General features: G+C 41.3%; 1 protein-coding gene across 1 annotated transcript in view; it reads right to left on the reverse strand.

The window, feature by feature from the left end:
* Positions 1–15716, reverse strand: part of LOC139368256 (speckle-type POZ protein) — a 35399-nt gene that overhangs the window by 9555 nt on the left and 10128 nt on the right. The window contains exons 2-7 of the mRNA XM_071106968.1: positions 3513–3704; positions 3291–3412; positions 2889–3040; positions 1843–1970; positions 758–935; positions 586–641 (exon numbers count right to left, since the gene is read on the reverse strand). Coding sequence (XP_070963069.1) covers positions 586–641; positions 758–935; positions 1843–1970; positions 2889–3040; positions 3291–3412; positions 3513–3590 — 714 coding nt within the window. The 5' untranslated portion in view covers positions 3591–3704. The remainder of the gene's footprint in view (positions 1–585; positions 642–757; positions 936–1842; positions 1971–2888; positions 3041–3290; positions 3413–3512; positions 3705–15716) is intronic.

A 15716-nucleotide genomic window follows, 5' to 3' on the forward strand; every position in this document is an offset into this window, starting at 1 on the left:
AAAAGTTCAATTTGAAGATGGAAAAAAAAATAAATAACCTTGCTCTATGACTGAAAAATGGCCTTGTTTTCTAAAAAGGATTTCAGAATGGCATCGCACACAATTTCATTTCTTATTGTTGCAAGTACACAAAGGATAAGAAACGCAATTCCTGGGATTGTGCTGCTTGGACAGCAAAGGATGAAATGTTGGCCTCACATATAGTGAGATAATTTGATTTTAGAAACCCTCTTGTTGGGTTTCGTCAAACAGCCTTGTGCAATAGAATGATCTACGAAACACCTTTCACTATGAACTGACAATAAGTCGCTGCAGATACTATAAGTCCATCTGCATTCTATCTGTTAAATTATGCCATTACACCAGCAGATAGGGGATAAAATAGTGAAACAACCTTTTTTTTTACAGAAATGTTTTAAGCCAGGAACAAAAAAAAAACAGGACTTTGAAGTCAATATTATAAAAGAGGATAATTTACCTGGCTAAATAAAGAAAATAAATTAAGAAAAAAGTTGACCTGCACTGATATATTTTTGGACGTACAAACAAGTGAAGGAAGATTGAGGAAAGGGGCCCCTGACTCACCTTTTTGCTCTCCTCCATCTCATGCTCAAACATGGCACTGAAGACAGGAGAGCGTGCTGAGGAAAACACAAAGATTTCTTTAGATTAAAAGATTAGATCAAGCCACTGGGCCTCAATAGAAATTGGAGGCGTCTGCATTTTATGAATGTGTGTGTGTGTGTTCTGTCTGTACCTGCTAATATGGCTTTGTGGGCCTGGAACTCCTGCCCGGCCACACACAGGGAGCAGTCGGTGAAGCGCGAGTTCTCCCACAGCCCGCCCAGCTCATCAGCCAGTCTGCAGTCAGGAACCTTCACCATGTTCATGGTGTTCTGACCCGAGATGTTCACAGAGTCCTGCACCACACTCACCTTGAGAAAACAGAGGCTACGTTTAGACAGGCAGCCCAATTCTAATATTTTTTTCCGCTATTTGGTCTTTTGATATCAGATCTTTTCAGACCTTTAGACCAGTTAGTGATTTCTTTTTTTTTGCCTGCCTGCCTGCCTGCCTAAACACAGCCAGAGTAAGCCCACCAAACCAACCTGGTCACAATTATCAACAATGTGAAGCCACTAAAGCTGCTCTGTCTAAATAGATACAGCCTTAAGCATAAATCAAAGTCCACAAATGATGAGAAGCGATAGTCCGGCGTCCCATTGTGACATATCTGTGACCACCTGTGGGGGACGCACAGCCCAAACATCCACCTCCCCACAATTCCCAACCATCATTGCTTCGGTACAAGTCCTGTTAACAGTTGGAAAAATAGCTTGAGCTGCACTGAGAAATCTAAAAGTATGAAAGCCAAAAGGTCCAATATTTTAGAACATTGCTGTGCGTACATGTTTTGGACTATGATAGACGCTTTGCCCAACGATCAAAACTGATCCCATCAAAAAGAGACGTTTATATTAACTAAGCCTTCCAATGTGCTCCAATGAAACAAAGACAACCACATCAACCCCCCCCCCCAAAAAAACAACTAAATCATTTAAAACACTGACAGCCGCAGCAGCCCACCCAACCTCAGAGACATGAATAGCTGAGATACAGGGGGAATGTAAACCAGGCCACCTGAAATTAACACAAAGGACAGTCTGTACACTCTTGAATTTTCCCCATCTTCTTGTTTAAATGAACATTTCACTACAAAATCAAAGTTTGTCAGATGTTTTCAGACCTGAAAAATAGCCTTATGTCTAAAGATGATTCATTGATTTGACAGGAGACATTTCCCCTTTTAAGCCTCTCTCATTTAGTGGAATGGGGTCTTACCTCACAAAACAAGGTGAGCTTGTCGTCAGGCAGAAGACCGTTGGCCTCGTCCAACAGGAAGTCTCGGCGGATGAACTTCTTAAAGCCCCAGTCCTTCCCCTGGACAAACCGATATGCTCTCTGGCTTTCTGCAGAGTCAAGGAGAGAGGAAACGTTTGTGAGAAACACTTCTATTTATACATAGACTCATGTGTTGAACTAGGGTAAGGGTTTTCAACAGGCACGCGGCCGACGAGCCAAATCTGGCCGGTGAGCCGATTTGATCCGCTAAAGGTTGTCTTGATAATACTTAAACAATTTGCAAATCTACTTTAGTTTATTTCATGATGTACACATTTGCAGCTAAAAGCTGAATTGCAATGCAGACAAGAGAGACCAATGACAAAAATGTTCAAGCATACTATTCTATAGGGGTTTGCCGATCTGGCCATACTCGTATTTGTAATCGTATCGTATACTCGTAATAGGAAAAACGTAAGTGCTTCAAAATGATTCTTGGCAATAGCCTAGACCTACCTAATAATCTCCTTGCATGTTTATAGACCATAACAAGCTCCAGGAACAGCGGAGGTGTGTGTGTTCTCAGAACATGCAGCAGGCATGTTTGCTGTCACTCAGAATGCACATCATGGTTTCATCTTTTTTTTCCCTACATCCTCGCCCACTTATTCTTTATCATATAAACAGCTGGCAGCAACAATCTAAATGACCGGAGCAAAACGTGCGAGGAGAACTGACTGAATGAGGAGCTGAAGAGCGTTACAGCTGCGCTCTATCCAATCGTAGCAGCATCAACATACAGCCCACCCATATCTTTTTTAGACAGCTGAACTATCCAATTGAGTCCTTAAGAGCATGCAGAATCTCTGACTTGAGAAAGATGCGTGCTGGCAGCTGAAAATGACTTACTCCGATCACAAAAATACTTGTATCACAATTGTATATATGTTACGATACTTGTTTTATCCGAGTACTCGGCACACCCATCCTATTCTTTCTATTTCTCAAAGCTCTCCATCAGAGTAGTTACTGCTAACCCCACTCACCCATGGCTTTGGTCTCCTCTCCCTTGGCGTTGAGGATGGAGAACTTGAACTTGGCACGCACCTCAGCCTTGGGACAGCTAACCAGGAGCAAGTAGAGGGACAGGTAGTCTTTGCTCTCTTCATCTAGCCCTTTAGGGTTCACCCGCAGACACCTGTTAGAATTATGAGCGAGTAAACAGTCAATATTCAACAGTTAAACACAGCACTCTCATCAAAGCGGTTAGCTACCATTGACACAAGAGTTGGGTTGCTAGCAGCAAAATGTGCACTGGTGCCATTGCCAACTCTCCAACCAACAACATCTGGTGATAATGCCTTAGTCATTGTATAGAATTTTGATGGTCTTTCATAACAAATACAACATCTTGAAACATTTAAAGAAAAATCTTATCCACCACGCACCATTTGAGCTTGTCATTGGCTCCTGAGGAGAAGGTGGAGCTCTTAATGACCTCGCCCATCTCCTCGCGACAGAAGCTGAAGTTGTTGATGGTCCACATGTAGGAGAATTTTACCACTTTGATCTGTAGGGGGGAACGCCGCCAGAGATGGGAGGCAATATAATGAAGACCTAAGAAAATAATTATTATAATCCCCAACCCCACACTTAAACTCATCCCTTACCTGAGTGTAGCACCAGCTCTCCGCCACAGGCCCGCTGGACATTTCCGCAGGGGGAGGGGGACTCGGGACTCTTGACATCGCCAGGGTGGCAGCAGGTCGTGGCGGAGTGTGGGAGAATCTGTTCTTTCAGAGGTCCAGAATCACTCCAGAGTCCAAGATGCCGACAAACCTCAGGCGGTAACAATTTGTGCCCTGAAAAGACAGGGGACAAGTCTGAGCAGGACTTTCAAACTAACATGTTCCAACTCCTGACACAGCCTTATGTTTATTTTTTAATTCCTGAATTATATAGACCACTTTCCCTATCTAAAAATAAAATAAAAAATGCTAGCCTAGGCTAGCACACACACGTAAATCAGCAGTCTGAAAAATATGCAATTGTTTGGCCTTACCAGAAGCCTAACCACCATGCAACATCCTCCATAAAATGACCAACAAGGATAGAAGACAAGAGTTTGGTAAACACTGGTCTAGACTCATGTAAACTCAATATAATTTCAATCAATTCTCCTTAACTCTGTATGGGGCTGTGCTGCATGCCTAGAGATTGCCAGTGAGGACCATGGTTCAGGCTGGATAAATTGTCCACGACCCTTTGGGGACCGCGGACGATTGATGCCCATGGCGGGGCCAATCCAGGATCAATAACCTTCACAATGGCAATTAAGTCTCAAAATGAACTGTAAATTAACAAGGGAGAGAGCTACTCCTGTGTGGAATTCGCTGCCGACAGATTGTGTGGCTTGCTAGCGCTTGGGAGGTGTACAAACAGTTTGTTGGCCTACTGCTCATTGGATGAGAAATTATGGACAATTAGCCTAACTAACACATTGACCGTGTTTTCTAAGCACTCTGACAGTATACACTACATGACCAAAAGTATGTGGACACCTGCTTGTCGAACATCTCATTCCAAAATCATGGGCATTAATATGGAGTTGGTTCCCCATTTACTGCTATAGCAGCATTCACTCTTCTGGGAAGGCTTTACATTAGATGTTGGAACCTTGCTGCGGGGACTTGCTTCCATTCAGCCACAAGAGCATTACATGCTGACCCCACAGGTAGCGTCGCATGCGCGAGCGTTGAAAAAAATATATGTACACATACATGTTATTCATTATTCATTGCACCCACACTGCTCACGAGCATCTGCGTTGCCAGGTGCTAAAATTGGCAGGTGCTAAAGTGGATTCTATTTGTGGACGAGCTGCAAGTCCTGCCTCTCCAATCTCCTCATTGGCTTTTAGAAGCATATACCCACGTGCCATCTCCTCATTGGTTATACATACGTGGGTGATTGAAAGATGAACCGAGGTCGTTTATGGTAATACACCTTATGAAAGTTAGTTGCCAATCGCCATATAAAGTCCAAAGAAGAAAAAGCCTGGAAGGAGGAGAGATGACTAGAAACGATGCAGTTGACAGTTGTGTGTGGATTAATTGTCAGAGTAGAGGATCTTATGCATTTCAGGTAAAGTAAGTCGATGTGTATATTCCAGGACAAATTAGCTAGCAACAGCAAGCTAGCTATCTAAATACAAGGTAGTTAGTTATGTGTCCATGGTATCGCAACAGGACAAGTAAACCAAATATCTTGTTTGTATTTTTCCCAGGATTCAAAGCTGATGTCAAAGACTTGTCAGTGTCCGCTAAAGTGACTCATCAGCAGGGCTCTACACTGACCTTTTTTTGTGTCGGAAAGAAAGACTGAACAGTGTTGGTTGTAGCCAAATTGACACTCAAATAATGGCTGACCAATGGAGAAGCATCATCCACACCTCCCACTAAAGCCCACCCGCAGCTGTGAGGTCAAAAGTGCACACGAAGAACAAACATTTTTTTAAAGTACTGCAAGCAAAGGGGGCAGTCTTTCCAAAATGGAGTGTGGTTGATAGCGAAATTAAAATTGGAGTTTTGTTTTCAAATACATCTTTTGTTTGAAATATTTTTGGAGAATAAAGTTTACTGCTCTATTACAAAATATTTGATTGCAACAATTTTCTTTTACTTTGTTTTTGCTTTCGGAACAATTATTTTTGATTGAAAAGAAAAGTTTTGCTCTTGACAAAAAGACACAAATGTACCTCCATAGAGGTAGTCCTAGAGAGAGAATCAGCAAACTCACAAGCAGACCCCCGTAAAAGCACCCGTCAATCATAGCCATCCACGTACAGTCCCTTCAGAAAGTATTCAGATCCCTTGACATTTTTCAGGTAGGTTACAGCCTTATTCTAAAATGGATTACAATCTACACACAATACCCCATAATAACAAAGCAAAAACAGGTTTTTAGAAAAATATTCTAATTTAAATATCACAACTAACTTAAATATCACAAGTATTCAGTCCCTTGACAGGGTCGGAATACAGCTATTTTCAGGTCTCTTCTGAGATGTTTGATGGGGTTCAAGTCCAGGCTCTGGCTGGGCCACTGAAGGACTTTCAGAGACTTGCCCCAAAGTCACTCCTGCATGGAGTGAAGCAGGTTTTCATCACAGATCTCTATGTACTTTGCTCCATTCATCTTTGCCTCGATCCCAACTAGTCTCCCAGTCCCTGCTGCAGAAAAATATCCCCACAGCATGATGCTGCTACCACCATGCTTCACTGTAGGGATGGTGCCAGGTATTCAGAACCCTTTCCTTTTTCCACATTTTGTTAAGTTACAGCCTTATTCTAAAATAGATGTTTTATTTGTATACCCCATAATGACAAAGCAAACAAGCATTCTCTCAACCAGTTTCGAGGTAGCCACCTGGAATGCATTTCAATTAACAGGTCTGCCTTGTTAAAAGTTAATTTCTTAAGTTAATGCGTTTGAGCCAATCCGTTGTGTACAAGGTAGGGGTGGTATACAGAAGATAGCCCTATTTGGGCCATATTATGGCAAGAACAGCTCAAATAAGAAAAGAGAAACGACAGTCTATCATTACTTTAAGACATGAAGGTCAGTCAATACTAGAGGTCGACCAATTAATCGGAATGGCCGATTAATTAGGGCCGATTTCAAGTTTTCATAACAATCGGAAATTATTTTTGGGCGCCGATTTGCCGTTTTTTTTTTACACCTTTATTTCATCTTTATTTAACTAGGCAAGTCAGTTAAGAACACATTCTTATTTTCAATGACAGCCTAGGAACAGTGGGTTAACTGCCTCGTTCAGAGGCAGAAAGACAGATTTTCACCTTGTCAGCTCGGGGGATCCAATCTTGCAACCTTGCAGTTAACTAGTCCAACACAATAACGACCTGCCTCTCTCTCGTTGCACTCCACAAGGAGACTGCCTGTTACGCGAATGCAGTAATCAGGGGTAAGTTGCTAGCTAGCATTAAACTAATCTTATAAAAAACAATCAATCATAATCACTAGTTAACTACACATGGTTGATGATATTACTAGATATTATCTAGCATGTCCTGTGTTGCATATAATGACTGAGTATCTGACTGAGCGGAGAGTGGGCAACCCAGAGTCCGATATCCCAGAGAGAGAGTGGGTAATCGGACTAAGGAAGGTGGGTACCAGGGTGGTAGGCAGAAGCAGGTGCGTGAACATTCATTCAAACAGCACTTTCGTGCGTTTTGCCAGCAGCTCTTCGTTGTGTGTCAAGCATTGCGCTGTTTATGACTTCAAACCTATCAACTCCCGAGATGAGGCTGGTGTGACCGAAGTGAAATGGCTGGCTAGTTAGCACACGCTAATAGCGTTTCAAACTTCACTCGCTCTGAGCCTTGGGGTGATTCTTTCCCTTGGGTAACGCTGCTTCGATGTGGTGGCTGTTGTCGTTGTGTTGCTGGGTCGAGCCCACTGGCAATACTATAGTGCCTATAAGAACATCCAATAGTCAAAGGTTAATTAAATACAAATGGTAGAGGGAAATAGTCCTATAATAACTACAACCTAAAACTTCTTACCTGGGAATATTGAAGACTCATGTTAAAAGGAACCACCAGCTTTCATATGTTCTCATGTTCTGAGCAAGGAACTGAAACATTAGCTTTCTTACATAGCACATATTGCACTTTTATGTTCTTCTCCAACACTTTGTTTTTGCATTATTTAAACCAAATTGAACATGTTCCATTATTTACTTGATGCTAAATTGATTTTATTGATGTATTATATTAAGTTAAAATAAGTGTTCATTCAGTATTGTTGTAATTGTCATTATTATAAATTTTAAAAAAACGTCCGATTAAATCGGTATCGGCTTTTTTGGTCCTCCAATAATCGGCATCGGTGTTGAAAAATCATAATTGGTCGACCTCTAGTTTACATAAACTCAATTAGTATTTGGTAGCATTGCCTTTAAATTGTTTAACTTAGGTCAAACATTTCAGGTAGCCTTCCACAAGCTTCCCACAGTAAGTTGGGTGAATTTTGGCCCATTCCTCCTGTAAGGGAACACCCCCCTGAAATGGACAAAAATGAATGGGAAGTAATTGGCACTGGACAAACCATATACACGGTGTCCAATACCACTCAATTCGGCGTCGTTTCGTTCAAAGTTGATTGCAAATGCCATATGGCAAATGCCAGGTGTAACACTTTAAAAATCCAACAGGTGGCGAGCGCGCTCCACCGTGGTTTTTCATATTGCAAATGCAACACAAGTCAACATCCAAAAGCAACATTTTGAAAAAGTGAATTTTTTTTCAAAAACTTATCGCCCCCTTAAAGTGCTCTCTGGACCGTTTTTCTAAATTCTTTCGAATTTTGTGTCAATTACACACATATAAGAACTGTATCAACATACTTTAGTCGTATTTTACTATCATCATTTAAAAAAAAATGAAATTTAAACTTGTGCATAAGGCATATGTTTTGTCCATTTGCAATATGACTTCATAGGAAGTAAAAAGCCAAATGCCATAAGAAATTTGACATGCTCAAAAATACTGCAGAAATGCAAAATTGACTGGCCTGATGAACACAGGATGGCCGGGCAGTGATAGTTGTTCCTTTCCATCACTCGTTGTGTTGATTTCATCATGTCCATTTGGTGATGTTTTTTTCACTATTGAATCATATTGCAAATGCATCGACCTTGTGCCATTCTGGGATATTCGGTAATACCGGCACTGAACACAAGGGGCACCATTTTCAAACCTCACTTTACCTCTGTAATCCAAAAGGTTCGCAATGCTAACAAGTACATGTAAAATCCGACAGAGAATGCAAACTAAATGCTATAATGAGCATACCAAACATTTTATAAGTCTCTGACCTAAACTATTTGCAGGACCGACGTCGCAGCTCCTAAAGTTATACAAGTAACATACAAAACAATGCTCTCACAGTTTGCTGCACGCACAAAACAAATATTAGACAGCAAGGCTCTTGATTAAGGAGGGGTTTCTTTGCTATCACCAAGCAAAACTTTATTTTGGAAGAAACTAACCACTCAGCTCGATAGCTAACGTGCTACTAAATTAGCAAACCAAATTCACAACTGCAGAGCATTTTTGTACATTTTAGACAGTTAATTTAATATTAGAAGATATCTAGCTGGCAAACATTTGTGAATTTCATACTGTAACTAGATCACCTGTCAAGTGCTGCACAACAGTGAGTGAGTGACTTACAAGGCTGTGGTCTCTCGTCATTGTGTGCTTGTAAACAAACACAACGTGACTGGGGACTAGCAGTAAGCTTCATAATGAAAAACTAACAGGTGAAATGAAGGCGGCGATTTTGTTTATCTCCTAACGTATTGCACAAGTTAACTGCAGGAATTTCCTTAAAAAGGGATACCATGGGATTTTGGCAACGAGGCTCTTCACTTCCCCAGAGACAGATGAACTCGTGCATACTATTTTTATTTCTGTGTCCAGTATGAAGGAAGTTGGAAGTAGTTTCACAAGCCCATCGATGGTGCGCTTAACGGCTACTGGATATTTTCACGTTTCTAGGCGTCAGCTTGGACACCTAGTCCACTGTGCACGCGATTGCGCAACACCCAACGGTATTTTCCTTTCCATTATTCAGGACATTTAGAATGACAACAAATTAGTTGCCTTGTGGGCTTATAAACAAAATGATCTGGTAATCAGGTAATGAAGTGTCATGACAAAGAAATATTAAATTATAGTCCTAGATCTATTGTTGTTAGACCCAATGTGTCTCTCCTCACGGATGTCAATGAATGAATGGTGGGTGATCAAATTGTGCATGTGACTTGAATGAATTATGCGAATAGCCTAATGATCATGGTGAAAGCCTATTAACAGATTGACTGTTGTCCCCTTAAATCATAGGATATTGTTATATTGTGTCTCTAAAAATCACAATGTTACAATTTCTATAGTCATGTGACAGTCTTTTTTAAATTGAAACATCCAAAATGTCAGGGGGGGGGGGGGGGGGGGGGGGGGTAGTACCTTCCAAAGCTTTGCTCAACAAAAATACACATAAGCCTATTTGACAGATCCCATAAAACCATGCAAAATTAGAGGTTAGAGCAGTACTGCCGGAACAGAGTTTCCATTAGGAAAATGTGGTGCCTGTAGCATTTTAATTTACCCGACATTCAAGACATTTACTGGACCCATAGGCATTGGGTGCGTAACCTGATTAGGGCATCCACCCACGATGCTCAGAAAGACAGAAATCACATTTAGATTATGGTAATTCATCTTAATAGAACATGCAACTCAAGGATGTTAAGGCGTGCGCCCTTCTTACCAAATTGTGATGGACAATTATTGGATTTTCAAATTGTGCACGTTCACTTTTCCCTCATCCAACAAGACAAGTAACCAACAGCAAAATAACTAGCCGATGTCAATCTACTATCCGCCATAGTGGAAAAAAAGTGTACTTATTCTATTGGTCAGCTTGTCGTTCTGTGCGAATAATAAAATAGCCAATTCCAAAACAGACTCTGGGACAGTTGTGGGACGATGGATCCCAAATCCATAGTCTACATAAAAAAAACATTAAAGCCTCCCGAGTGGCCCAGTGGTCTAAGGCACTGCATTGCAGCGCTAGCTGTGCCATTAGAGATCCTGGTTTGAGTCCAGGCTCTGTTGCAGCCGGCCGCGACCAGGAGACCCATGGGGCAGCACATAATTGGCCCAGCATCGTCCGGGTTTGGGGACGGTTTGGCCGGCAGGGACGTTCTTGTACAATCGCGCACTGGCGACTCCTGTGGTGGACAACACAAGCTGACACAGTCGCCAGGTGTACAGTGTTTCCTCCGACATATTGGTGCGGCTGGCTTCCGGGTTAAGTGAGCATTGTGTCAAGAAGCAGTGCAGCTTGGCTGGGCTTCAGAGGACGCAAGGCTCTCGACCTTCACCTCTCCCGAGTCCGTACGGAAAAAGGGCAAATTGTTTTTTAATAAAAATACAATAAATAAAAAATACATTAAAAGCAGTGAGGCTCATGCAATAGATCAGAACGTTTAGCTTAAAATGTTGATAAACTATTATTCACATTATAAGCGCAGCAATGCGCAAAAGGCAATAAGCATCATGCAAATGTTAGTTCCATAATGCAATTAGCACCGCACCTACGAGCGGTTTCGTGAGACAAAGATTAAAATATCTGTTCAAAATTTTAAGAGGGGAGAGCTAAAGATGCAACAACCAGCATGGGTTGCTAATATCACTAGGATTATGCCTTTGGTTACTAGACAATGAAAGAAAGTTGATTTTGAAAACCAATAGAACATGAGAGAAATAGGCTACTGGTTTTAATGGCATCTGGTAGTCTTAACCTCTTTGATCTCTAGGGGCGCTATTTCATTTTTGGATAAAAAACGTTCCCGTTTTAAGCGCGATATTTTGTCACGAAAAGATGCTCGACTATGCATATTCTTGACAGTTTTTGAAAGAAAACACTCTGAAGTTTCAGAATCTGCAAAGATATTGTCTGTAAGTGCCCCAGAACTCATTCTACAGGCGAAACCAAGATGATGCATCAACCAGGAAATGATCAGAATTTCTGAAGCTCTGTTTTCCATTGTCTCCTTATATGGCTGTGATTGCGCAAGGAATGAGCCTACACTTTCTGTCGTTCCCCCAAAGTGTTAGCAGCATTGTGACGTATTTGTAGGCATATCATTGGAAGATTGACCATAAGAGACTACATTTTCCAAGTGTCCGCCTGGTGTCCCTGCGTCGAAATTGGAGCGTAAAGCCAGGTGCAATTATTTTTCCATTTGAGAGCAAGGAGAAACCAGGCATCCACGAAGGATATATCATTGAAGAGATATGTGGAAAAACACCTTGAGGATTGATTCTAAACCACGTTTGCCATGTTTCAGTCGATATTATGGAGTTAATTTGGAAAAAAGTTCGCGTTTTGAGGGCTGAATTTTCGTTTTTTTTTTTTTTTTTTTTTTTTTTTGGTAGCCAAATGTGATGTACAAAACGGAGCTATTTCTAATACACAAATAATCTTTTTGGAAAAACGGAGCATCTGCTATCTAACTGAGAGTCTCCTCATTGAAAACATCAGAAGTTCTTCAAAGGTAAGTTATTTTATTTGAAGGCTTTACTTGTTTTTGTGATAGTTGCCTGCTAAATGCTAACGCTAATGCTAACGCTAATGCTAACGCTAAATGCTACGCTAGCTAGCTACTGTTACACAAATGATTGTTTTCCTATGGTTGAAAAGCATATTTTGAAAATCTGAGATGACAGTGTTGTTAACAAAAGGCTAAGCTTGAGAGCTAGCATATTTATTTCATTTCATTTGCGATTTTCATGAATAGTTAACGTTGCGTTATGGTAATGAGCTTAGGTCTATAAATAGAATCCCGGATCCGGGTTTGGTCGTCGCAACAGGTTAATAAAATAATTGCCCGCAGGTTTGGTTGGATTTTGCCAAGGCTACTTTGAAGCAAGGTAAGACATGCCTCAATGTAGTAACACATTCAGGTTTCAAACCATTAAGTATATGTTTTCAAAATCCAACTCCAACTAATTGCAAAGGAGTGTGTGTCACGCTGAAGTCTGCTTAGTTGCATATGCACATGAATGGCGAATGGGAAATGTGCTTTAATTGCCAGTTGACAAAATAAAAAGAATAACTCTTTAAAAAGAGGACCATCAAAACTGTTAACACACGATTGTATTTAGAATTGTTGCGCAATGATTTGACTTATAAAACCCGTTTCACTCCAGCAGCAACAGGAGCTGTAGCAGGAGCTCTCACACTACATAAACTGGCATTTCAGTCAATAAATAGGTTAAAACACATTATTTTACAGTGATTTTTCTATTATACAATGACAATTGACTGGTGCCAATTATATTTATCAGCTTTTCATTATTATTATTTTTGGCCAAAAGCCGGCTAACAGAAACCCTGCACCTGAACAGGTTTTGTGGGATATGTCGAAATCTGGGGTGGACAATTCCACTCCGAGGGCCTGATAGGTGTCACAGTTTTGCCCCATCCCCAGCTAACACAACTGACTCCAATGATCACTTAATCATGATCTTCAGTTTAGAATGTAATTTGATTAAAATCAGCTGTGTTTGCTAGAGATGGAGCGAAAGTGTGACACCAATCAGCCCCCCCCTGGTCTAAATCAAGCAGCCTTTATCAATGGCTGTTTATACACAGGCAGCCAAATTCTGATCTTTTGTCCAAAAATCTAGAGCCGATCGGACAAAAGTAAAATTCGTGGCAAAAAAAAATCTGAATTAGGCTGCCTGTTTAAATGCAGCCAGAGAGACCTTGTATAGGCTAATTCACAAACGTGATATAATGTAGGCAAGTTTTGGTCACCTAATAGGCTATAGGGTCACATTGCCTTATATTGAACCAAATCCTCCACTAAAACATTTTTAGGAAGAGAAAAGGTCCTTTCCTTTAAGCCCCAAATAAATATTAGTTGAAAACATAGAAATGCTTCAGAAAAGCAATAGTCAATTGATTGTGCAATTGCAATTAAATCAGGAACAAAATGCCATTTCAAAAACCAATTTCCTGTACAGATTAAAGAGTAGAAGAATACAGGCATTTTTGGTGGCAATGTCCAGCAATAAATCTAACTTGTCTAACTGTTAGCGAACACAAGGTCTGTCAGTGTTCACGCTGCATTCATTTAGCAGTGGCGATACGCCACGGCAAAATCATCGCCGCTACCCGTGGAGACCCATAATTCAGGGCAGGTGGGTCAGAAGCCCACCAGTTGAGCCCCACCTGTTTCTTCCCAAAAATAAGATTTTTTGGGCATTAATACATGCTCAGCTCTTCTGTGGGGGTGGGGCAGCCAGCAGAAAATACAGAACGTATGGGTTAGGAATGTTCTTTAGTTGTACCGTGATTGGATTAGTATTCTGTCACTCATGGGGACACTACATCGACCTGAATGCCAAGCATCAAGACTGGAGGATGGTGATGGCAGCATCATGCTGTGGGGATGTTTTTCAGTGGTAGGGACTGAGAGACTAGTCAGGATCGAGGGAAAGCTGAACGGAGCAAAGTAGATCCTTGATGAAAACCCACTCCAGAGCGCTCAGGACCTCAGACTGGGGTGAAGGTTCATCTTCCAACAGGACAACGACCTTAAGCGCACACGTCTTTGAGTGGCCAAGCCAGAGCCCAGACTTGAACCCGACCAAACATCTCTGGAGAGACCTGAAAATAGCTGTGCAGCGATGCTCCCCATCCAACCTGACAGAGCTTGAGAGGATCTGCAGAGAAGAATGGGAGAAACTCCCCAAATACAGGTGTGGCAAGCTTGTAGTGTCATACCCAAGAACACTCGAGGCTGTAATCGCTGCTAAAGGTGCTTCAACAAAGTACTGAGTAAAAGGTCTGAATACTTATGTAAATGTGTAGATTGATTAGGGGAAAAACTATTGAATCAATTTTAGAATAAGACTGCAACGTAACAAAATGTGGAAAAAGTGAAGGGGTCTGAATACTTCCCGAATGCACTGTTACTGTAGCTAAGAAAGTAATACTAAGTGTATGTTATGTAGTAAGCTGTTAGTAGCCCATGTGCCTCACCCTAATAATTTGGTCCCTCAAAACTTAGCCTACTGTTCTGACTTGATGGTGCACGTGTAGCCTGTTAGAGAAATGTAATCATCAAATATTGTACGAGCTTTCATTGTCTGCTTATATGCCCCCTTTATTTACATACACACTACCAAGTAGGCGCTATTTTTCAGATGTTGCCCTACCGGAGTTACACAGTATTGTTGAAAAGCACATCAATAAGCTACTCGCTATGGGCTTCACGACTGACATTTGGACCAGCGATGTCAGCCCCATGAGCATGCTGAGTCTGACAGTACAGTGGGTCGACAAGGATTTGGTACTGAGGAAAGCCGTATTGCATGCTCTAGAATCGGCTGGTTCTCATACCGCTGCTGCCATTTCAATGGCATTTGAGAACATGATTGAAACATGAACACACTCCTAGCTCCATTCGAACAACTGATTTGAGAAATAAGCTCAACTGCGTCAGCAGCAGATGCGATACCCTCAATCATGGCACTGCTCAACAAAACTGCCGACATACCGTGGGGTTAAAACTGGCAAAAGTACTCTACTAGAGGCTGTGAACAAGCGATTGGGTGGCATTATCTCTGAGCCTCTTTACTGTGTCGCCACCATGCTCAATGCTAGGTACAAGGACTGCTACTTCGATGCAGACAAGAAACAGAGTTTACGTGAAATGTTAGACACAGCTGGACAAGATGGAAACGGACACAGTAACAGTGCACACCGAGGAAGAGGACTCACGACAGAAGAGGCCACGGACAGACAGAGCTGAAACTGAGACTGAACAACGAAACAGCACAGCAAGTAAGTGAAAAAAAAAGGTTATGAATATGTTTTACTGGTAATGGGGACATGTAAATGCGAACAAAATAACATTTTGGTCAGTGTATGTTGGTTAACTATTTAACTGTACTAGAATACTTAAAAGGCCGCTAAAATTTTAAATATCGGTATTGTTTATTTTGTCAAGGATAATATCCGAATCGCCCAAAAATGTCATATCGGTGCATCCCTAATTCTGAGACTTAGTGTACAGGGAGAATACTATTAGAATGGCCTATGTCCTGAATTGTGTCGCTGCTCCTCATTGTCTTATTGAAATTATAGATTGCCTCTTATCCGCTCGTCGTAGTCTTATGCCATAGTTTGTACATCTCAAATGTCAGTAGAATCCACATTTGTTTAAGCAAATCAGCCATATTAGCTATGGTTTTTAAAGTAAGTAAATG

This window comes from Oncorhynchus clarkii, chromosome 16 (genome assembly GCF_045791955.1).
Source record: "Oncorhynchus clarkii lewisi isolate Uvic-CL-2024 chromosome 16, UVic_Ocla_1.0, whole genome shotgun sequence".
In the NCBI taxonomy this organism is placed as follows: Eukaryota; Metazoa; Chordata; class Actinopteri; order Salmoniformes; family Salmonidae; genus Oncorhynchus; species Oncorhynchus clarkii.